Source organism: Lytechinus variegatus, chromosome 18 (assembly GCF_018143015.1).
Source record: "Lytechinus variegatus isolate NC3 chromosome 18, Lvar_3.0, whole genome shotgun sequence".
Taxonomy (NCBI): domain Eukaryota; kingdom Metazoa; phylum Echinodermata; class Echinoidea; order Temnopleuroida; family Toxopneustidae; genus Lytechinus; species Lytechinus variegatus.
Window position 1 is genome coordinate 1,339,501 of NC_054757.1, and position 25,500 is coordinate 1,365,000.

The 25,500-nt window shown below is 36.6% G+C and overlaps 1 protein-coding gene across 1 annotated transcript in view; it reads left to right on the forward strand.

Moving 5' to 3' along the window:
• LOC121431623 (extracellular matrix organizing protein FRAS1-like) overlaps positions 1 to 25,500 on the forward strand; it is an 84,695-nt gene that overhangs the window by 51,783 nt on the left and 7,412 nt on the right. Inside the window, 28 exon segments of the mRNA XM_041629208.1 lie at positions 116 to 385; positions 925 to 1,324; positions 2,076 to 2,371; positions 3,052 to 3,242; positions 3,702 to 3,938; positions 4,429 to 4,609; positions 5,766 to 5,954; positions 6,959 to 7,078; positions 8,342 to 8,646; positions 9,182 to 9,322; positions 10,054 to 10,302; positions 10,856 to 10,948; positions 11,644 to 11,794; positions 12,543 to 12,769; positions 13,537 to 13,585; positions 13,588 to 13,803; positions 14,544 to 14,624; positions 15,527 to 15,696; positions 16,264 to 16,387; positions 17,246 to 17,457; positions 18,202 to 18,349; positions 18,769 to 18,974; positions 19,530 to 19,686; positions 19,939 to 20,139; positions 20,530 to 20,717; positions 21,435 to 21,518; positions 23,153 to 24,072; positions 24,576 to 24,703. Of these exon segments, the coding sequence (XP_041485142.1) occupies positions 116 to 385; positions 925 to 1,324; positions 2,076 to 2,371; positions 3,052 to 3,242; positions 3,702 to 3,938; positions 4,429 to 4,609; positions 5,766 to 5,954; positions 6,959 to 7,078; positions 8,342 to 8,646; positions 9,182 to 9,322; positions 10,054 to 10,302; positions 10,856 to 10,948; positions 11,644 to 11,794; positions 12,543 to 12,769; positions 13,537 to 13,585; positions 13,588 to 13,803; positions 14,544 to 14,624; positions 15,527 to 15,696; positions 16,264 to 16,387; positions 17,246 to 17,457; positions 18,202 to 18,349; positions 18,769 to 18,974; positions 19,530 to 19,686; positions 19,939 to 20,139; positions 20,530 to 20,717; positions 21,435 to 21,518; positions 23,153 to 24,072; positions 24,576 to 24,703 (5,934 nt within the window).

Below are 25,500 nucleotides of genomic sequence, written 5' to 3' on the forward strand. Positions count from 1 at the left end.
GAAAAGTGCAGGAACAGAAAAGGGGATGGAGAGCATGTGAAACCATTCAGAACTGAAATTAATTTATCATTTTTGTTTGATTGACCTTATTGTTTCTTTAACTCCTTTATTTTAGTTTCTGATGGGTTAGATGCATCAGCTAACACAATAGGACCCCTACCATTCACCATCAGTCTCCTTCCAAGGGACAATGCTCCACCGGTCTTCAGAGATGCCAACCCTCTCTTCCGGGTGAACCGAGGAGGGATTGTCTCTGTGAGGGAATACCTTGCAGATATCGCTGATCTTGACACCCTGCTGGAGCAGTTGGTCTACCGGGTGGCTCTTGCTCCAAGACATGGTACACTCTTCCAGAGTGGTTTCAGTTCTCTCAACCTTCAGACAGGTCAGTTGATGAAATACCTTGAGGGGAGAGGGTGCAAGAAAACACTTGCGATCAAATGCAAGGTTTCTGTTGCAATTTTACCATTAGTATATCAATTGGAGCTGTTGCAAAACAGTTTACACTCATTTTCTTTTTAATTGGAGACCTCTCAAATAGATTTGTTTCCATTGATTGTAAGTTTCTTGCAAGACCTTACTCATGAAGAGTGAGAGCCATGTTTTCCTATCCTATGATATCAGTGTAGACAATTCAACTGAGGAATGCAGGAAGCTGTTATGAAAAGACGAATAGCATATTTGAATTCCAATATTTATAAGGCAATGCCACTTTTCCAGTAGGGCACATTTCTATGTTACAGCACAAATGGTAAAAAATTAATAAAGGAGGGCATGATCAATCTCCAAGGCCAGCGATAAGGACTTAAAGGTCAATCGATAGGACATCCATGGCCATAGCCTGGGTGGCCTTGGATTGATTTAAGCCTTGTACTGAGCTGAAAATACTATTTTTAGATGTCATTTGTTCTTGTCATTTCCCAGGCAACACCTTCACCTACAACCAGCTTGTCCAAGACACCTTACACTATGTCCACGATGACTCCGCCACTGACCAAGATAGCTTTGAGATCACAGTTACCGATGGTAGCCATACCGCCATGCTCACCGGTACCATCCTCATCACTTTCACCGATACCACCAATCCATTCGTCAGCCGGACCGCATCCCTCTCGCTTTACCTGCCGGAGAACAGCGAGGTCACGGTCACCCATGACAATCTGGCCTTTGAAGATGATGATACTCCAGCCGATGGCATTACCATCGAGCTGAGGACACAACCCCAACATGGACGACTCCAGAGAAGAGTTGTCGGAGATGTTTATGAGGATCTTGGTGTTGGGTCGACCTTCACGCAGACTGATATCAATTCCTACTCAATAAGGTATTGTTAACCGCTTTCTAAGGCATTCATCTGTGAAGAATTGTTTTTATTTGGGTAATTAGACCTCACAAATATTGTATAAAAATGTTACTGAAAAGTAGAAATTCTCTTGGTATTTCATGCTGAAGCTTGACTCAGCTAGTTCAAGAATTTGGTAAAAAGGTGACAAGAAAATACAAAGAAGTAATAAGAGCTTTTTAGGAAGTTTTACTAAGATTCATGATGGAACAATCCCTTTGATTCTTCTTCAGTCATGGAATCATTTAGAGATCATTCTTCATTCGGTACAGTTTACTGATACACTATACATTAAAAACATTTAAAAAGTAGAAGATGAAGTGTGCTGGGAAGAAAAAAAAAGCCTAAAGCTGGCTTTCATAGATAAATCAAATCAATTGTTTATCAGTTGTAAATTGCTATTAGTCATCCATAAATGATTATGAATCTTAAAATGCAATAGTGCATCTTTTCATTTTTTTCGTGATCATTGATGTGTAACCCACAATGCTTCATGACCTTTTGATTTTTTTTCCAGAGAGCTAAGATGATATCCTCTCATTTGATAAAAAGTTCAGATACTTTTCAACGGTTTTATTTATTGATTTTCTCTTGAAATAAAATATGAAGTATGAATATAATTGCAACCATAGTATGAAATTCAATGAGACAACAGTGGTCAAACATTCATTCACTCAAAATAGTTTAGGAAATGAATAATGCCAATCAAAATTGATTATTTGTTTTCTTCTAGGTATGTCTCCGAGGGTGAGATAGGGAGCCAGCCAATCAGTGAGGTCATTATGATCAACGTTAGTGACAGCAGTGGGAACAGTCTTCAAGGTCAAACCTTTACAGTGACTATCACTCCTGTCAATGACCTTGCCCCTCTGGTGACCTTACCCACCCAGCTCTTGGTGACAGAAGGAGGTCGGGAAGCCATCTCTAACCTTCATCTCAGTACGACGGATCTCGATACTCGCGTCACTCAGCTCTCCATCATCATGGATACCCTGCCAAATTTTGGATATGTTGAGAATATTCGTGCTGGTAATGTTTTTCTTCTTGTCTTTGTTCTCATTCTTCTTCTTGTTCTTCTCCTCCTGCTGCTCCTCCTCTATTGCCTCTGCCTGTGAGGTGAAAAGTGAACTGAACCTCTCTTGAAATCACTGATTTGGGGAGTGTAGGTGGACCTCTACATCATGGTTCCCCCCCTACTCTTATATGAATAGGGCGGTGGGTTGGTAATGTTTAAAGGTAGTGACTCTTCTATATTGGGCTTCCATTTAAGATCATATCCAAGGGGCAGGTTGTCTTTTCATTAAATCCTTCATCTCAGGTCTTCTCTTTTTTCTGCAGTAATTTAATATGATAAAGGAGCGAAGCTCATATGCAGCCTGTCTTGGTAATATAAATTACAAATTTATGGTAAAAGCTCATTAAAAAAATTGATATTAAGGGCAATTCCATGAAATGATCAACCTTTTTGTGTGTCCAAACCCCATTTTTCTTAAGTTTTACTTCACTTCATTTACTGACCTCAGAGACATAAAATTTCATGAAGGTCTCACACAAAGGGGGTAGGACGTACCTATTGTAATGGAATTACCCTTAAGAGCTACATGTATATGAAATGGTTATTAATATATTTACTTACCGTATGATCTTGATTGAAAGTTTGTTGCAAAGAGTTTATTGAATCTCTCTACTTTTAACGTCATATTTTGTAGGTGTTGGATCGGAGCAGTCCAATGCTGGTATTCCCATTACAAGTTTCCGAGTGCAGGATATCCTTGATGGTGTCATCTTTTACGTTAACAACAGACATCACAACATTGAACCTGTTCATGATGGATTCCTATTTCATGTGACCGACGGGGAGAATGAATCACCACAGCTGAGATTTAATATTACAATCCAGGTGAGGAAAGATTATTGGGTTTTGGTGACAACGATGGTGATGGTGGTGGTGGTGATGATGATGATGATGATGATGGTGATGATGGTGATGGTGATGATGTTGGTGGTGATGATGATGATGATGGTGAAGATGATAATTGTGATGATGTTGGTGGTGGTGATGATGATGATGATGGTGATGGTGATGATGTTGGTGGTGATGATGATGATGGTGAAGATGATAATTGTGATGATGTTGGTGGTGATGGTGATGATGATGGTGGTGGTGGTGGTGATGGGAATGATCGTTTATGATGTGATGATGTAAAAGAACAGAAGATTGAAAAGGGGACCAATATCCACTAAGAGAGAGAGAGAGAGAGATGAGGAAGAAGATGATTGCAGTGATCAAATTATTGATAATCCCATCCATTACAGTTTGACACATAACTTTTTTTCTCTTAATATTTCTTTCCACCAGCTCGTGAACGATGAAGAGCCAGTGATTGTTACCGAGCAGGCCTTCGTACCTGAGGGCGAGGGTGTCATCATTGCCAATGTAACACTCTATGCTCGTGACCTGGACACACCCACAGAGGATCTTCTCTTTGAGATAGTTAACTACCCTCAGCATGGTAACCTAAGACGTAGGGATTTCATCCAGGATCCTATCTATGCTGGCAAGATCCTTGGGGTAGGAGACACCTTCACCTATGAGGTAAGTGCTACTTGGTGACCTGCATGTTATAGTGCAGTCTGATGTCACATGGTAAGGTCAAAGGTAATTTTTTCAAAATCACTGTTCTCATTTTTTCTGGAATTTTGTTTTGTTTCATGGAAGGACTTGTCGGACGTTTTATCCGACAAGTCCCATTTTATCTGACAGTTACCATAGGAACAGTGCTTCTCAGCCAATCCGAATCAAGGAAAGAAGTCAGACCTGACAACTTGTCGGACAAAAATGTTGATGAAATGGTCCCCAGATCTTCTAAAGCCCTCAGTTATACTGCTCCCAAAATAAGCATGTTCACACATGTAAAATATCAGTGCAATACCTTCATAATGGCTTCATTATACATTATGATACCTCCACGATTTTCAGTAGCTTTTAAGAATTTTCGCTGATAAATTTTTAAAACTAATCACTATGCTCCTCCGATATCTATCCAAAATATATAATATTCACTTTTTTTATATATTGTTTGTAGGATGTTGTTCAGCAGTTGATCATCTATGTCCATGATGGCTCAGACGTAAATGCTGATACTTTCAGGCTGTCATTAACGGATGGACTGTACACTGCTCAAGAAGACATCCATGTGATTATAGGCCTTGTCAACGATGAGACACCTAGGCTGGCTACCAATACAGGCCTCCGGGTCCAGATAGGTATGAAACATTTCTTAATGTGCTTCCAGTACAGTTCAGGAAGACACTTTTATGAATGGGCAGACTGCACACACAAATCCATGAATAAATGCATGTCTCAAGCTGCTTGCATATATGGGGGAATTCCCTTTGGTTGGCTGTAAGTAATTAGCATTAGAGAAAAAGAGTCGTGGGACTTTGGCTATTAATATCCATTTTGATAATAATACTATAGGGTATTTATATTGCGCACATATCCACCTTGTTAGGTGCTCAAGGCGCTCCTATATTACCCAGCTAAACTAGGCGTTCATAGCGCACACAGCTTTTTAAGGAATTACTTCCTACCCGTACCCATTTACCTCACCTGGGTTGAGTGCAGCACACTGTGGATCAGTTTCTTGCTGAAGGAAATTACGGCATGGCTGGGATTCGAACCCACGACCCTCTGTTTCAAAGTCTGAAGACTAATCCACTTGGCCACATCGCTCCACATATAAAAATATACATATGTTTTATATTTTACAAAAAAGGAGGTATGAGAGTAGTGTTAATCAAATGATATGTATCTTCATTCATCCATTTTAAGATCTATCTGCTTTCATTAAGGATGTGTTAAAGAGGCTATGATTGGTATCTGAAATGATCTTCAATTTAACTTGAATGATAATAATCCAATGGTTTATATTGATATTCAGATGACCAGTCCCATACAATTTACTTTCTGAAATTCGATATCCAATCTCAATCACACCTTTTGAAGAGGGCTTTATGTTTTAATCATAGAGGTACGATGTATACTTAGGAGATGCTTTTGCAGTTTCTTATGAAGCTGAATGAAGTATGTTTCAAATAGAAAATGGTTAGAAAGTGAAAAATATACTGAAAAAGTAAAAACCATACCAAACATACTCTGTATTACAGTTCTTGAATGAAAACTATTATTTCAAGCTAATCACTTTAACTTTGCAACATATTGAAAACAATTGATCACTGCAAAATGGCAACTTTTCAGTCAATCAATTCTTTTGTCATTGATTTTTATTTTGAGAGTGAAATGTCTTTATTTTTTTTCAATTTTACAAAGTTTTAAAATGAGTAAAAGATTAAATGCTTGTTGGCAATTGTGGAGCAAGCATATTAATTTTTAGGCAATCTGTGTCTGTCTATGTAACAGGTTCAACTACAACGATCAGTCCAGATTCCCTACGAGCCACGGACATTGACTCTGAAGATGCCCAGCTTCTATTCACGGTGGCTGCAGACCCCAACGTTGGTCAGCTTCGCTTTGTCACACCAAGCAAGCAGTTTGATATCAGTAGTACTTCTCAGAAGAATTCCTTCAGACAAAACGACATCAACAATGGTAAGAACTCTCCTCTGCAGCCTGTTGCATAAAACTTTTTACCTGAGAAAACTCTGGTAAAAAGTGAAAACTAAAGTTAGTCTGACTTCTTCCATTGACTTTAACACAGGGCAAAAACTCAGGTACAAAATACCCGAGTTTTCTCAGGTAAAAAGTTTTATGCAACAGGCCCCTGGTGCAGTCCATAAAACGTGTTATCATAATGAATTTGTCATTTCAGTTTAGAGCTACTGAAATCATTCAATTTGATTGGCTAATTGTTGACATGTTTAAGAAAATGTTCAGACATGATATCATCAGCCCAAATTTTGTATATTCATGAGGGAATGCATATAACAGCTTTCTCTAAATATGGCTACACTTTAAATTAAAAAAACTTTGATATTTTTGTCAGATTTTATTGATTTTTTGTTTGCATTTTGGTTATTCAATTTCATGTTATTTATTTAGATATCAATATTTTCAGCTTGTAGTAACCAGTAAAATTAGACCGGAGTTCACAAGATGGTATGACATGATAAATGCAGTATAAATTGTAAAGTATGTTACTTATCAGGTAGTAAAGGTTCTAACAGTAAAACATTCTCCTGAAGATGACAAGAACACACTCGTCGAAACGTCGAGTTTGGGTGGTCCTTTTCAGGACCAACACTTGCCCATAAGAAGAATAAATGGTGTACCATGAAACCTCTAAACTAATTTTTCTTTGTCATGGAAACCATCATCAGAGCCGTCAATCGGAGGATTTTATCCAATTTGATGAAATTTTTACGAGAAATTGACACTAACTATAAGATTTTGCCCCTAGAAATAGGATTTTTAAAACTTGTACGAATTCAATTTTTTTGTATACTTTCCAAACTTTGAAAGAAAAACAGAATTTTTGGCTTGAAAATAGGATAAGAAGCAAATAAAGAATATTTTTGTTTCCACAATTGAGGTTGGCAACTCCACTTCAGTAGTTACAGTAATAATTCTTGCAATCTTTGTTCTCTTTGTACTAGGTTATATCCAGTATGTCCATGAATTGAATGAACCAGCTGGAACGGTTGTTGTCAAGTTTACCATCACTGACCCTGAGGGAAATGATCTCATTGATCAATCTTTTATCATCACTGTACTAGGTATGTACACTATCACAGAATTGATTTGAAACCATTCGGATATAAATCACCAAGAGTAAAACTAGATTTATGACCAGCTGATGTTATGTAATGCCACTGGAAATTGCCTTACTGTGAAGTCATTGATCAATTTTTTATCATCACCATACTAGGTAGTAATACTATCATAAAAGGCACTGAATCTTTAGCTTTCATGGGGAATTTCACACCATTTTGACATCAGTTACGAAGAGTAGAACTATTTTTATGGCTAGCAGATGTTATGTGATGCCACTGAAATTTCCTTTTGGTATACTCATTATCGCAACTTCCCTTGGCGCTACAGTTGCCTGAAGCTAAGCAGGCTTAGCCAAAGAATTACCCACTGGTACATCAAGAATTTTTTCTCCAAAAGAAGTCATTTTCACAGGTGTTTTCATTTTTTGTTGGTATTCGCAAATAATAATCCATTCCCCATGAAAGCTAATACCTGTGTGACTCTTGGTATTTGTTTATATGTGGGTACGTCGGGGTCTAATGGTTCTCTTTCAAATAGGAATCTCACTATGAATGAAGGCACAATGTATCTTTCATAAATAAATGAAATATGGTCAATTTGGAAAATTTTGATACTACTGGTAATTTTAAAGGTACTTGGCCCACTGCATAAAAATTACTGTTATTGTATCTTTGGTATCAATTGGTAACAACCATGGAAAGCTGATAAGCAACCAATCAGAATTAAGGATTCCATGCATGTTACCATTGCATGGTTAAGTTGCCACACTAGTAACTTTTATGCAATGGGACCCAGAATACTACTTTGCTCATCCAAAGTTTGGCAGCATAATACGATACTGATTGATGTATATCTCCTTAAAGAGAAATGCCAGTAGTTGCAGTAAACACTGATATCATGAGAAAGTCTGTAAAACCAGGCTTAATTGTCAGAATATCATCGACGATCTAGATCTGGTACAGTTACATAAACTGAACTTTGTGAAATCTTCAAATCTACGCTGAAAAACGTTCACACTGAAGATCACCAACACAGATAGGCACACGTGGGACAGTTTATTATTATTATTGCTGGAATAAAGACCCGACGGAAGTGACCGAATCAGCGCTTATTTTGCTTATTTCTCAGCAATTACACAATTCCTCCCAGAATCCTTTGACACATATTTTGTATTCCTACAAACAGACACTTGGGTGGTCATTATATTAGATTTTGTAAAAAGTCATTTTGAGATCGTTACCAAAACTGGAATTTATCTTTAACAGAGGATCGTATCCCTCCTCGCATCCTGGCCAACCAACCCCTCACTGTCCAAGAAGGTGCCTCGCGCACCATCACCACCGAGACCCTCTCAGCCACCGACGATGACAGTATCCCGGGTAACCTCATGTTTTACGTGACCGATGGACCAAACTATGGCCGGGTGGAGCACTCGGACTTCCCTGGGTCGGGAATCTCTCAGTTCTCCCAGGCTGATCTTGCTGCTGGAGCAATAAGCTATGTCCACACTAGTCCTGATGAAAACATGATGGATAGTTTTACATTCACTGTGGATGATGGCACCAACCAGGTAAATTCTTTTGATTCATATTCTCTTGGTCTATTCTTACATAGTCTAATACTACATGGACTAGCCCCATTTGGTCTAATTGCCATTTAGTCTACACTATACTTGGTTCAATACCTGTTTGGTCTAATGAAAACAATGGGATTTTGGACCTTTCTTAATGCTTTTGAGCGAATCTTCTGATCGGATTTTCAGTGGACAAGCATTCCAGAGACATGAAATTAAACAGAAGAAACATTGAAAATAGTGAAAAGAAATTTTGTCTACAATTGCATAGACAGACTGGGAACATAATGATAATATGTGAGGATTAATTATTGATCAATATTCACCTGAGGATAAGGAACAGGGGTGCATTTCATGAAACAAACAACTGTTATAAGCTACTGAAATCCTTGCATATGATTGGCTCAGGAAAGAATATCGTCAGTGAAAATCACTCATACGATGCTCTATGAAGCACTCCCCAGAACAGTTGCAGAATATTTGTAGTACATCCAAATAACTTATCTTGCCTTGAAATTATTTATCCTTGCAGGTGACGCAATCATTCTATATCAACATCAGTCCTGTGGATGATTCCCTTCCGTTGGTATCTAATCTTGGGATGCGGGTACAGGAAGGAGTTAGAAAGACCATCACTGAATTTGAACTGAAGGCCATTGATCTAGACACTGCTGTAAGTCATCACCTATTGTTTACTTTCTACCTTTCATTCTGTTATTAACTCTCCGATGATAACTATGATGATGATAATGACAATCTTCTATTTTACAATTGATTTTGGACACAGTATTTGTAAGTGCTCTGCATATTATTAGCCCATTTATAATGATAAGTCAGTTTTCCCTTTCCTATTGCTCCTAGCCATAGATAGTAAACAAAAGCAAAGTTTGAAATCTCTCTTGGTAGACATGACCATTCAGACAATTAAGTTTGAGACTTTTATATTCGATAAACATTGAATTCAAATTCAAGTAAATGAATTCATTTGAATGAAATTGGTATTAATTGGATTAAACTGATTTGATTTGAATTTGATTTGATTGAATTGAATTGAATTGAATTTGATTGCATTGAATAGGATGAAATGGCAAATTTATTATTGTATTAAAAGAAAATATCTCTTTCAGGAAATTATGTGGAAGAAATACTGAACATGCATGGCTGCATGCACATCATTTTGGTTATTAGCATGGTGCTTATGGGCCATTATTTTTGCAATAGTTTTTACATCCATTTTTCATCCTTTGTATTTGGACCAATATTGGAAAGTTTTGGTTACACATCATTTGCATTTCTCACTTTGATTTCAGACTAAATTTGGTGCAATATTGAACAATTTTACAGATAAAAGCATTTTTCTGAGTGTTTTGCTTGCATTCAATGTATTTAACTTTTGTTGGATAGGAGGACCACATCATGTTTACAGTGTTCACCCAGCCTACCCACGGGACAGTCGACTTCACTCTTGACAATGTACGCTTTGCACCGACACTCACCTTCTCAATGGCTGATGTATATGAGAATCGTATCAGCTACAACCATGATGGCTCTAACACGCTCTCAGATCAGTTCCAGTTCATGGTCTCGGACGGCACTAATCCTATGTTTGTGATTGAGAAGGGGACAGAACTCCAGACAACCTCTGCCCCACAGGTATACAGAAATTGCATAATAAAAGATGTTTGTGGGGTGGAGGTGCCTCCCAAGCTGTCCCATGATGCTTCGGGTGAAATGTCCAATTCACAGCAATGTTTCCTCGCTTTGCTTCTTTCTATTTTGTAAAATTTGTAAAACCAATTTCACGACACCAGGGCCCATTGTTCCAAAGTACATAAACACTTAGTAAGTGCATATTACAACAAAAATTTCCCAAAATCATGATTTTGCAAAATTTTTCAAAAGTATTTATGCCGTATGTGATACGAGTCCCTTTTTTTGTGTGATCGTGCAGTTGGCAGGGGACTTTGTCAATACTGATCTTGGCCCATACCGAAGCTTAAAAGATCTATAGTATCTCTTGTAATGGGGATACCCTAGTTCACTTTCCATGTTAAATGAATTTTTAGATCTTTGTTAAATGAGAAAGTACTGATATGAATAAGCATTACAGACTTGGTGTTTTTTGACCTTTTGTTTGATATCTTTTTCAGAGAGAAAGTTTGTTGTAAAATTGAATTACAATTTGTATTCTCTATTCTTCTATCAGGTGTTTGACATTACAGTGATGCCAGTTGATGATGGTACACCAAGGATAGTCACTAACAATGGTCTCTCATACCTTGAATATGTGGATGATAGGGTAAGTTTATAATAATTTTGGATGATATCAATCTTAAGATCACTTATACTTTGTATAAGTGGTAACAGAGAACAGGTGGGTATTTCATAAAGCTGTTTGTAAGTTAAGAGTGACTTTAAGAATGACTGGTGAACTTTGTTTACATGCTAAATAATCACCAAAGAACATTTAATGGTGAATATCACCACAAGAATGGATCACCAGTTGTTCTTAATGTCACTCTCAACAGCTTTATGAAATGGGCCCCCAGGATGACTATATTGCTTTAATGTAAACTTGACAGAATCCCCTGACACGCAGAAATGACCATTGGTCACATACAAACTTTGGATGATGCTTGCAAAACAAAAATATATGTACTACTAGAAATGAAAACCCCCAAAACAGAAATCACACAATCTCCAGTTATGTTTATAATTGTTCACATTTCTTGAATTCTTTTGTTCCCCTGAAGTGTAAAGTTCTTTCTTACAACTGCATGTGTTTCATTTTCCAGCAATCCTCTGTAACAGGATAAGGTCCTTATTTTATTGTTTTCATTATTTTGTAGGATTTCTTTGTCACTCTCTATTTCAATATGTAATGATAACATATACATGTTGTAGAGTCAATTCTAAGCTAATGTGAGAAAATATAATTTCCTTACTGTGGACAATAAAATTTCAATGAATACTCATTCATATCTATATAACCAGGCTATGGGTGTGATCACCAGTCGCACCCTGCAGACGATGGACACAGACACAGCCGATCGGTCTTTAGTCTATACCGTCACCACACCCCCAAGGCATGGTTACCTAGAGAGCACTCTGATCCCAAGAACACCAGTGGCTGCATTCACTCAGGGTATGTTTATTTCATTTCATGTATTTCACCTTCATGTCTAAAAACAAAAACATATATTTACAATATGTACAGTTAACCCTATCTACGCGTGCTTTGCACCAATACACACTCGGTGCCGAGCTAACTTCGCATTTCGCGCTCAAAGAATCAATGCATTGTTTCCCTCCCTAAAAAATAATTCAGCACAAAGGGGTTCATGGCCCAGCACACAAAGAGTTAAAAAAGACATTGATACGTAAGGTGTGGGCTTCTTTTGAAAAAATTCCAAGATAGTACCAAAAGTGTGATGTTATCAGTTTTCTCTTTGTACATTTCAGCATTTTCATGACCAGATTTCGGTAGAGCCTGAATAACCTCTACCCACCAACTTTGACATGAATTGATCCATGATGGCCTAATGTATGGACAAATGAATTCTTAATATCTCCAATTAAACCATTGTCAATTGGCATGGTTTATAATTGTTTGGAACCAGAAGACTTTTACGCCGATTTCAAAATCTGAAATGCAGGAAAAAATTATATGACTTTATCACGTATGGTACACCAAATGTGGTTTCGTCAATATCCGAACTAGTAGGTAATTGTATCTCACATTAATGTAAATCTCATATTACCAATGTCTTTTGTCTTTTTGTTATGATTTAAATATGTGGTCTGAAATTCTTTCATGATAGTAAAAGAAAAAATGTATTATAAGACAGAGAACTATATTAATATTTTAGAGAATGTCTTTCATTTCTTAACAGAGGACATTAACAATGGTTTGATCCGCTACGTGCTAACACCAGGTTCTGAGTCTGAGACCAGTGATAGCTTCGTATTCGATGTTTCCGACACACACCCTAACATGGTGATCGGTACGGTGTATAGAATCCGCTGGTCACTCATCCACTTTGAGAAGTCACACTACAATGTGAGCGAGACACAAGGAACAATTAGTGTTACACTGAAAAGGACAGGCAATGTTAATCAGGTATGTTGTTGCTGTGGTAACTTCCGTAATGACTGGACTAGTGGTTCTGGTATTAGGTTTAATAATAATAATAATGTATATTTGTAGAGCGCACACACCGTCAGTAGACGCTCATGGCGCTAGCTGAGTTTATATTCACTTGGGTCTACAAAGAGTTGGCCTACTTTTCAGATAGTCTTAATACCACATGAGCTTAACACAATTGATCTACTATTAATAATAATAATAATAATATGCAACATTTATATAGTGCTGAATACAATGTTTCTAAGCACTGCGTACTATTGCCCCATCTTTAGTATGGCTACTCTTATTGGGCATCCAGGGAATTCCTTTTACTTGGTACCCCTTTACTACACTTGGATGGAGAATGGCAGATGTAGATAAATGCCTTGCCAAAGGATGCTAGTGTTATTAATTTGGTCTAAATGCTGTGTGATTCACACCCACATCCCTATCATTCATATCTAATGAATTCTCCATGGCTGATCAATATATGCCAAGAATTTATTGAATACGTGTGTGTAATTGATGACTCCTGACTTCTGATTTGTGATGCTTTTATTAATTAAAAAAGAGCAAAATGTGTGAATATGTCAATTGTGCTGGCTGGAATTACATTTACTTGAAATATTTGAGTAGGAAAGGGGAGGGATGCAGGGGGGGGGCTGAAGTACAACATGTCTGATAATTTAGAGATATAAAGAAATAGAAGAGAATAAAACCAGACAAATCCTCGTCACCCTTTTCCCATTTTATTTTGGTAGTATGCCATCGTCCTCTGTAGTACTGAGCCCGCTTCCGCTACCTCCTCCTCCCGGCCAACCCACGACAGGGCCAGAACGACTACGTTGAACACTCGGGCCAGGTCCAGTTTGAAGAACGAGAGGAGACCAAGACCTGTACTATCATAATAAACAATGATGCGATCTTTGAGGGACCAGAAGATTTCATTGTTGTATTAAGCACACCAGCCTATGCACTGCTAGGGGAACCTTCTAGAGCTATTGTCTCAATTAATGATATTGAAGATGGTATGTATATATTCATTTTTTTCCTTACTGGGCGTTGCAAGAAAGTCAAGTTTCAATCAAACACGAATTAACTATAAATTTTTATCTAATCAATGGATGTTTGCTCGATTTGATGACTTATGCTTGCTACGATATTGAACGTTAGTTCCCTGCAGTGCCTCTTTAGTCTAATTATCTAAATCTAGTGATACTATTTTCTTTCATTTCTTGGAGAAATTAAAAGAAATCCCGCCAGTGCATGCATAGACTATTAAATTCACCGCATATTAAGTATTTAAGACACTTTTAGCCAGGAAAGTTTACTAAAATTTCCTCTTTTCACATTCTTTTACTTACTCATTGTGATATTGATAAGGATCTTGTGTTTTTATTCATCAATGGTTTGGACTTTGCTTGGAATTATGTCATTTGCAAGACGGTTCTGATTTATATGGCTCAAGATCTTAAGGTCACCAGCTTGCCAACCTTCATCTATTATTTAGAACAATCCTTGTTTCTTATTTTTTATATAGAATTATTTTCTTTCTTTGAAAAAGGAAAGAATCCAGATGTATTGTATGTATGTATCCAGATGTATTGCATTCATATCTAATGATGTTTAATAATTAACACGGTGTTGTGGGCTTTCTGTTTCTTAATTTCATTTGTAGGTAAAGATTTCATGAAAATAAAGAAATGATTGAGGTCTATTTTAATGAATGTGAATTGTTAATCATGTTCTTCCTTATTCTTTTATGCAGAACCCAGTATTGAGTTTGAAGATCTGGAATACCGTGTTGATGAAAGCGCTGGCTTCCTATTCGCTCCAGTCATTAGAAAAGGTAGAATAACTGTCAATTTTTAAAAAGTAATAAATGAAATTAATATTTGGGTAATTTTTTTTCCGAAAAGAAATTGATTCTTTAGGACATAAGATGTTGTTTGTTGTATTTTACACAGGAGACCAGTTATGTCCAAGCAATAGGTATTGTATTATTGCTTTGAAAATGTGTTTTTGTTAAACCCACATTGTTCCTCTGGAAGACTAGTTTATATAGAGAGAAGCCATCAATTAAAATTTGTGTGAATATTTGTGGACATTTCCATAAAATAATCAACTTTTTTAATTGTCCAATCCCCATTTTTTTTGCCAATTTCACTTCACTTCAAGAACTGTTCAAGCAATTTTGACTAGAGAGCATTACAACTTTTCATATGAAATAGAAAATAAAATATCACTTGAGGAAGGTCCCACATATGGAGGTCTGACATACATAATTGATGGAATTGAACCTATGGCTACAAGGGCTCGTATTCTGAAGTTGGGTTTAACTTAAGCTCAGGTTTAAAGTTGTGGTTTAAGTATGGATAGCCAATTGTTATGTAAATCACTAACAGTAGAGATATCATATTTCAGCTCATTTGGTTTTAAATCATTCATTATTGTCTAGGAAGTATAAATAGATGGTTGTCTTCATCATCGTTGAATCAGGAAAGAGCACAATAAACTTAAGAAGCATACAACTTAATAAAAATTTTGACACTTTTGGCTTCCCCTAAATTTAGCATGTGGTCAAATTCCCCGAAATTTAGCAAGTGACTTCAAATACAGGCCAAGGTGACTGCTTGCTTTCATGATCAAGCATTTCACATCATTAACATTATTCACCTATTACTTCATGAGTGCACCTTATTTTGACATTGAACTCAACATACCTTCTTCTTTATCATCGTAATCACCAAGGTGATGCCAGCACATCAGTATCTGCCATCTGTTTCACCGTACCCCGTACAGCTACAGGGAGCAGTCTGACTGGGCTTGAATCAGGGTCTGATTATAAGACTAGAGGTATGGCCCTTGAATACCAAGTGGTCTTCCCTCAAGGAGTTAACACTGCATCGTGCGACATTAAGGTATGCTTTTGTAATGTCGTGAGACTCGATATTTTATCACATTAGTGCTGTGAAGATACCATGCAATATGCCATGTGTTATACAGAATAAAGAGTGGCTATGTACCCAATGATCTGACTCTATAATATTGTATTTGGTAATTATGTGAATCCTATAGCTTTGTCCTTACATCAAATCGTCAGATTAATTCTTAAGTATATCATGTTACTTGAATGATTTGTTGTGCCAGCTACATTCATCTATTATCAATGTAATGTGCATTTCCAGAATATTCACGATTCATACTATTTTGCCAGTGTAAATGAATGTTTTTCAAGGTGATGCTTGTTAATGGGGCAGTGTTTCATGGAGATTTTTTAAAGTTATTTTTCTCTGACCATTGTTATAAGCTACTGAAGTCCTTTTTCCTGATTGGCCAAAAGCAAATTAGTTGGTGAAAATCTACGGTAAACAATTCATGAAACGCTTCTCAGAATTTGAAGCACATATTTTGTTTGTTATTCCCCTTTCTTGGAGCATACATGTATTTTATAGACTAAAAAATATCTATGTTTGATTTGTTTTTAGATTATTGATGATGCGCTATATGAGGAAGAGGAGGAGTTTGAGATAGTTCTATCCATGCCATCATATAATACCAGGATTGGAAGGAAGGCTAGAGCAAGTGTCATCATCAATGGACCAAATGATGGTGAGATATTGTACTATACATCTTTGAGACATTTGTCGAATTTCAAACAAATTGCCTGATATCATTTTTTATATTGCTTAGTTTATTGATCACAAAATCAGGTGAGACTTATGGTTCGTGAACCACCTTGTATTGAATTATTCTATAATAGTATGGACCGGCAAGAAAATTGCATTCATTAGGCCTACATCTGAAATTGTCTGCACAATATTATTTTTTGACAAGTGCAGCAGAGAAATTAATGTGAATTGTTGTCATGGTAACTGCTAGTGACACGACACGCAACATATGATGTGTGATTTGATCATATGCTCATAGTGGGTGACTTCAGGTTTGGTGTAAGTGCTGGTGTTGGTGTTAGTAGCACAATTTAGATAGCTGACCCTAGCTTCAAAACCCATTCTGAGTTCATGAAAATTATTCAGATCACATTTTTGACATCTCGACACCAATTGAAATTCATCCCAGTACCAGCTGCATTTTAATTTTGGTGCTGTGCTGAAATTAAAATTGACCTAATACCAACACCAATAGGTCAACACCAAACTTGAATTCACCCAGTGTAGTGTTGGTGTGCAGGAAGCAAGTTACCTTTGACTGCAGAATCCTGTTCATTCATTTCAAGATGAAATGGAGTGTGTCTATAGTGCAGACACTGCTATCACCCAAATCTATACCTTATGTTTCTAATTGCAAATAAATACTCCTTTACTGACATTTTCATTTCACGAGCAAATTAACACAACCAGTAGTATTACCAATGTTAGCTTAATCCAGGTGTAATCATTTTGTCCTACATTGTTTTAATTAATAAATCCTCAATGAAGCAATAAAAATGTTTTACTCCCTTCATTTTAGAATCAACCATCTTCTTTGGGCATTCCAACTATGTGTTTGGAGAGGATGCCGGGACAGTGGAGATTGAGGTCTATCGCCATGGTAGCGACCTCTCCTACACCTCAATGGTTTGGTGTGCACCTAAATCAACCAGTCCTCAGTCAGCCGCCCCTGGACAAGATTTTGTCCCGAATGCCAACATGCTGACCTTTAACCCCCAGCAGACCGTAGAGGTGAGATACAATATCACTCTATTTTTGTTCACATAGTTTAATCTTGAAGCTGTAAATGAAAGGAGATGATAGTTAGATTGATTAGCAGACCTGTTGTAACTCATAATTTGGGCATAACAACTATGGAATAAACTTCCTGATGATATTAAAGAATATTCTTCTCCAGATCTATTCAAATCTATCTTAAAGTCTGATCTTTTCCAAAGATAAACCTCAAATGTTTTTGCTTGATGGTGCATTGAAGTTATTTCTCAGTCTGAAATTTGATGATAGCTTCTAATATAGGATCTTTTTTTTCTTTTTCATTCTACTTCTTCAGAGTGCTAAGAGATTTAATTGTAATTTGCGTGATACAAAACTTAGAATAATCATTATTATTATTATTAATCTCTGCTGATTTCATTTAATCACATGATTCAAGCTGGTGAGTTAAGTTCACTCAGTTTATTTGAGGTTTTTTAATCTAATATCATATTAGATATTATTTTTGTTACTTTTGCTTTCATATTCTTATATTGCTTTCATATTTGTGCATTGCATACAGAATTGTTACCTCCATTGTTATTGTGAATTTTTTGAAATTGTTTCAAAGCTTTTATCTTTGGAAATAAATGTTGAATTGAATTTGTTATTTATTTTGCACCATTGTTGTTTTGTGTATGTGAAACAAATGTCAAACAAGCAATATGAAAATAAATGAAATGGAATGAAATGAAATATTTCTTTTTCATATTTTATCTCTAGGTTTGTCGGATCACCATCGTTGATGACTCGGCAAGTCCTCACCTAGAAGGGAATGAAACCTTTATTGTTTTCCTGAGTTCAGCGATGAATGCAATGCTAGGAACCCCATCAGAGGCCATTATACTCATAAATGATTCATCTGATGATGGTATGTTATCAAACAAATTATATTAAAAGCACTCAATATAAACGGAACAAATTAAGTAACTCCCCTTTTTTAATTGCCAAACTTTTCTACAAAACTGGTTCGAACAAGAAAATATGTGTGAAGATTTTTTATTGATCCATTATAGTGATGAATGGGCATTAGCATTTCAAAGACAAATATTTCACTGTTCAAAATTCACAAGAGTCATTTTGGGGATTGGTAGTACAGAATTCAATGAATGCCATTTTTGGTAAATGCTATTCAACTACCAAATGAACCTCTTACATGTTTCTTACAATTTTCATTTTGTTTAGCTATAAGTTAAGGCATTTAGGGGAGAGCTGCTATTTTATGATGAAAGAAGTTGTGCTCTTACGATTCAGCTTTCAGCTCAAATTGATTTTCTTTTACTTTGCTAGTACCCACAATGCAATTCCTGACAACCAAGGTGAGCGTTGAAGAGAAGACGGGTGTGGTCCATGTTCCTGTCATAAGGACGGGGGATCTCTCTTATGAGTCATCTGTCAGATGTTTTACCCGTCAGAAGACTGCTCAAGTCATGATGGATTACGATGAAAGACTCAATACAGATGACTTTAGGATAGTCTTTGCTCCAGGAGAAAAGGTAATAACCTGAAAAGGTGTTATATGTCAGAGATACAAGAATTGAGGATTTTGCCTAATTTCAGGCCCTGGCTTCATTCAGGCTTTATGGACTTGAACATATCCTGGTTCCTTTTCGGGCCCAGCTGGAAAAATTGACTAAAGTTACCATACACTGCTATTGTAACTCTTTATGAATTGGCCCTGTGTTTTTTAGATAATAAAGAGAATAAATTTGATTTGATTTATTTATTTCCACATTCCAATAACAAAAGTATACACAAGTGTAATAATTTTTTTATCAGCATAACATAACAATAAGCAAATGACATAATGAATAACATATGCTTACATACATTCTAACAATCTAATTGAAATATATTTATACATGATAAATTTCTTTCTTTTTTTGAATTATTAAACAAATAGGGAAAAAAATTATATACATTTATCGACATAATACATTTTGAAATGTGGGAGACCTCCATCTTAAGCTTAGAGCTTGAAATCAATAAAGGCCTCGAATGGAAAAGGGAATTGAATAATTGATCACTATTTCTTTTGATATTTTTGACAGATCAAGAATTGCACTGTACGGCTGGTTGAAGACAGTACTTATGAGCCGGATGAGACCTTCCTTGTTAAGCTTACTATGCCATATGGAAGTGACATTTGTGATGCAAGAATAGGAGAAAATAAAACATCTTTGATAACAGTGACAGACAGTGAAGACGGTAAGTGTGTTATGGTGATGATAATTAGAAGGATGCTTTATATATACGTTTTAAAGCTCATGGGTTGGCCGACTGATTAAAACAAATGTATTCCCCAGATAAAAAACCCCACAGAATTGCTTTGAAAGAGGGAAGTTTTGAAAAATAATGAATTGAGATGTTTTGATTATTGGAACATTTTGAATATGGATTGGTAGTTTGTTCTAGATGAGTGGGCTGATGGCTACTCTTAAAATTGTCTATTCCTCACAGCACCTACTCTCCAATTTGAGCGGATGGCTTACAGCGTCCGAGAACCGAGCGGTCAAGACTTGAACAACTATGTAGACATCAAGGTCATCCGTACCGGAGATCAGAATCGGACGTCAAGTGTCAGGTGTAGTACCAGGGACGGGTCAGCCAAGTCTGGAGTGGACTATGAACCTTACTCTAAGGTCCTTCGGTTTGAACCAGGTAGGTTGACTCACTGTCAAAATAGAACTGTTCTAACTCTTCCATTGTGGTAGCCACCATGGTATGGTAACCTTGACTGGGATTGGCTGCTAAGCCTTGTTACCCATGGTAGTTGGCATAGTGGTAACACCTTATGAAACGCCCCCGGGTCTGCGAGTCAGAAAAATATATCTATATGTTTATCTGTTATCTTTATGCTTTGTAAGCCTTCTGTGGCATATTCGAATTGGGCAGCTTGTTGACTTGAATATACAAGACATTTTTCGTTTGCGTGAGTCCGTCTGTGTACACCAGTACACAAAAATATTTGAACAATAATCAGTACATGGACATGTATGCAATTTATGAAATTTAGAGTTAATTTCTGGGATTATTTTTGTTTTCTTCCAGGTGTTCTATCAATAGACATACAGGTGGAGATCTTATACAATGAAGATATGGAATGGCATGAGACGTTCTCTGTCATCCTAGGACCAACTGACCCGGACAATGCATTACTAGGACCAATTTCCATGGCAACGGTTACTGTGATTGACGAGGAGGCGGCAGGCAGTGTTGTTCTTCCTGCTCCACCAGTGGTACGATACAGCTTATTCTTAGGATTATTTCATGAAGCAGATTAGTCAATGATTTCCACTGACTAATTTGTTCTTAGCCAATCAGAAGCAAGGATTTTAGTAGCTTGTAACAGTTGTTGGTGAAAATCACTGATATAGTTGTTTATGGAATGCTTCGCTGTTTGGGTTATTACTTGGTAATATTAAACAACTCTAATGGCTCCTAAGTGCAAATACTTTATTCAAAAAGTACCTCCATTTTACAGGGATGTGAGAGTTTGAAGCTGTTTAGCTGATTTTTACATGTTTGGTTTAATTTTCAGATAAATTCAGCTTGATTGAGCTCTTCCTTTTGTAAAAGTATAGTAGCTCAATGGATTTCAGCTCTTTTGTATGTGATCACTCACTGATTGATAAAAATGGCTAGTATTTATGACTCATTCATTGCCCTAAAAAAACAAATATCCTTGACCATCGTACCCATAATTGTGCTGAAATTCAGCAATGCATGTTGCTCATGAAGTTATCTAGCAATTTTAGTAGTCAAATTTTATGAAAGGGCTATTGATTGGGCTATCATTGGGCTATTGATTGGGCTATCATTGGGCTATTGATTATGTTATATATGCACAAATAGAGTTAGTGTACAGTGAACTAGCCTTGCCCCCAGACAATATTTGATTGTAGATGACTTAGTGTATGCAATACAAACTCAATATTCATGTTCTTTCTTTTTAGGTTGTATCTCTAATGGATTATGATAATATTGGCACGGTTCTTGACATAGATCCTTCACCGGGATATCCTCTTGTTTGCTGCACAGTGAGTATTCATTTCTTTACTTTTATTACAACATGGCTAAGCAAGAGCTTGTTGATTTTGCTCATTTCTTTTCTTATTAGACATTTTTATGCACATGCATATGCCTTTGAATGAAACTAACAATTAAAGATATTCTGTAATTAATATTGCAGTTTCGAGGCTGGAGAGACAGCCATACATATAGATCTTGATCGTTGATTGCAATCTACAAAATGGTATAATTAAATAATGAGGCAAATATAAATAAGGAGTTAGAATTTGACTGTAACTCTATATATGAAGCTAATAATCTGTAATGTGTTAGCTAGATGGACTCTTATCAAATTCTTATCAAATCTTCATGTAAAAATGGTTTTATAACCATTTCTGTGGTTTTACACACAAGTTTAACTGAGGATGGTATCACAATCAATGATGAATAGTCTTTGCAGTGAAGCGCTTATAAAATCCTTTTACTAACTCTTCCTATCTGTCTATCAAATTAATCTCAATAATCATGATAACATGGAATATCATGCTATAGCATCTCCCTTATTTTACATTTCTTTATTCATTTTTAGACTGATGTTGCACCAAATAACTTAATTTCTTTGCCTAACATTCAATTTATCATTCACATTATTTTAAAACTAACAAAATCGGACAACAGTATACAGGTAGGTGTGTGCTTAATATCACTAATTCTCAATTCATGGTTACATACAGGTAGCTATAAATGTTTCAGTAATTTCAAATTACTGAAACATTTAAATATGGTCCAATGAAAATTGCTTTTACCATTTATATGTATATATATATATATATATATATTTGTACTCAAACATGTGAGCCCCCATTTTTTTGCATTCAGTTTGTGGGTAATGGTGTCTTTTATACTTTCCATGCATTTTGTTTTCCTTGGCTTCTGTTGGTTTGCATGATTGTTGTTGTGTATGTTTGCATTTTTTATTTATTCCAAAGAAAGAACATTTGTGATAAGAAACGTTAAACCTGAGCACTTATCAGCAAACATTAGATCTTAGATCCTCACAGTGATAAGAAAAAAATCTCATCCCCCATGAAATTGTGCAAATTTACAGCAAAGATATGTGTTTTTTGTTTTTCTTCATGGTACTCTACTGTATACTTCATATTTGCAAATTTAAAATATGATTTTTTAAAATGTGTATCTGGTAGACAGAGTACCTTGCCCCTAATTTCACTGTGTCTTATTTTTTTTTAATGTATGAAATTACTTTTCGAAATTTGTCATATTAGTGTTCCATGTATGGCAAATAATTTTTCTGTAATTCGATACACATGTATTGTATATTGGGAATATGGTTTGTTGCTGATTCTGTATGCCAACTAAACATATACAAAGATTTTGAATTGGTGATATATGCTGGGAGGATTGCATTAGGGGACTTGCTGGATGTTTTATTGTATGAAGCCTGTATTATCTGACAGCTACCAAGGTAACTCTCTTGGCTTCTCAGCCATTTAAAATCAAGTAAAGTTGGTGGAAGATATAAATTGATGAAATCCTCTCCCAGTTTCATTTCACTGGGATAGAATAATATGTTAGAATAGATTATAAATCATACTTGTACTGATATATTTGCAATTTAACATTTGACCTTTGATCTTTACAGCCTTGTGACCCACACTTTCCGGAGTACTCCATGACACGCTCCATGTGTCTTGATTCTGGTATTAACATCACTAGTATCCGTTACAACTGGGAAGTATCCACACCGCTGGACAACGACGGCACCCGATCCCCATTCGAGCGCATCGTTGACACCACTCCATTCTCAAGCTCGAATCACAAGGTCCTGGACAGCATCTACTTCAGTCGTCGCTTCCAGGTCCGCTGCGTTGCCCAGCCGTACGACTTGAGAGGGCGTCCTGGTGTTCCACTGCGGAGCAACATCGTGACAATCGGGACGGAGAATGGCATCTGCCATACGCCCGTTACGGCCGGAGTCTCGCGAGGACTCCAGGCGCAGTCGTTCATCGCTAATCTGCAGTATATCGGACCGGAAGAAGAAGAGCACCCGAACACCTTACATGTCTCCGTTGAAGTCCCGCATCAGGATGGCATGTTGCCGATCGTCTCGACCATCGCCATACACAACATCCGCTTCCTTCTGACGGAACCCGTCTACCGATCCGCTCACATCTGCTCTAACCTGATCAACACAGAGCATGGTAGTGGTCTTCAAGATTATTCTTTCCTTGATCAGGTCGACTATGATAACATGGTCATGGGGCCAGGATATGACTATCCATATCAGTTCGACCCCAACGTTCGAGAGGAACGAACCCTACAACTCTACAAGAACCTGAACCTCAAGAGCTGCACCTGGCAGTTTGATGCTTACTATCACATGACTGAGCTCATCGACCTGTGTGGGGGCGCTGTGAGCTCAGATTTCGAGGTACGAGATGGAGATAAGAGTTTCCTGACAGTGACTGTTCCATTGTATGTGTCTTACATCTATGTTATGGCTCCAACTGGTTGGGCTTCATTAGATCATCGTACTGAGATGGAGTTTTCATTCTTCTACAGGTTAGTATCTTTCTCTCTGTTACTTTTTTGCCTTTCCTCTATTTTAATATTTAATATGATTTTCCTTTCGGAAAAAAATTAGATAATTGAGATACAGTGGAGACAGTGTATACTGATTAATATTTGTACAGTATACCTTACACAAAGTTCTATAAATATGACAATTGTCACATGAAATGGTTCATAATCATTCATCCATGACTTTCACCTAATTGTACAATCAGGTGAAAAACAGACTGCACTGGAAAAAAAAGCATGTTATGAGCTATGAAACCATGTATTAGTGTGTATACAATAATACAGTCAGACCTATTAAATTGCTTCTTGACCAATCAAAGATGTTACATGTTTTAAAATGGCATATCATTGGTCAATTTTGAATCTGTTTTGGGGGTGTGACTGTAACATAAGGATAGCATATTATAGGTCCAACTTTTGTTTTAATGTGTTAATGGTGGTTACAATATGGTGTATCATATATCATCTATATTTTCACTTTCCAGTACAATTTTATGGCGAACTGGTTTGGAGACAGAGAGTGTGTTGAGCGGTAGATTGCAAGTCTTGAGGATATGGATCGGTGATAATGGCAACCTTGTTATTGATTTCAAAACCACAACAAAATTCAGAGGTAAGCAAACTACTTCCAAGTTTTCTCCTTGGAAAGCCTATCATTTTTGATCTGCAAAAGATCATTTATTTTCAAAGTGTGTGGTACCTGAAGGATGAATCCCCACATGCTTCATGTGTACACTTAATGTGTCAGACGTTGTTCCTGGTTTCTCTGGCAGATTGCAACAGTTTGATGATTGATCATAAAGTTGTGACCCTGGGGGATGTTACATGTTACTAGTTGCAATTTTCATTGACAAGATGATGTTAAGACTTTCCGTGCAACTCTGGTAAAGTAGTTTGTGCTAAAATTTTAAAAGTATTTTAAGACCCTTGGGGTTGGATAATTAGACTCTCTTCCTATTGTAATATCAAACTTGTCTGTAAAGGTCCCCCGATTAAAGCAGACAAGCCTTTACATAAAGGTTCTATATCATATATTTCATTTATTTTATTGATTTCGTTTCTGCATGTCATGACAATGTACATATTTTGACCATCACGAAAGTTAATACATTAAATTTTACATAGAATAGATGTATAATTATGATCATTTACATAACTGATTATACCAATGTTGCAGACATGCAGTGGTATGACAATATAAGCAGATCTTTGAGCCGTTGTCACATCTGTGGATACATAGATAAATGTGAAAAAAATACTCAAAAGTCAAAACGAAACAAACTAATGATTACTAAAAAAAAAAAAATCATGAGAGACAATATGGTTTGCCACTAAAGACAGGACTTCACTTTCCACTTTTAATCCAGGTTCAATTGTACTTTTGTTTGACAGTGAATATTCTTTTGCCTT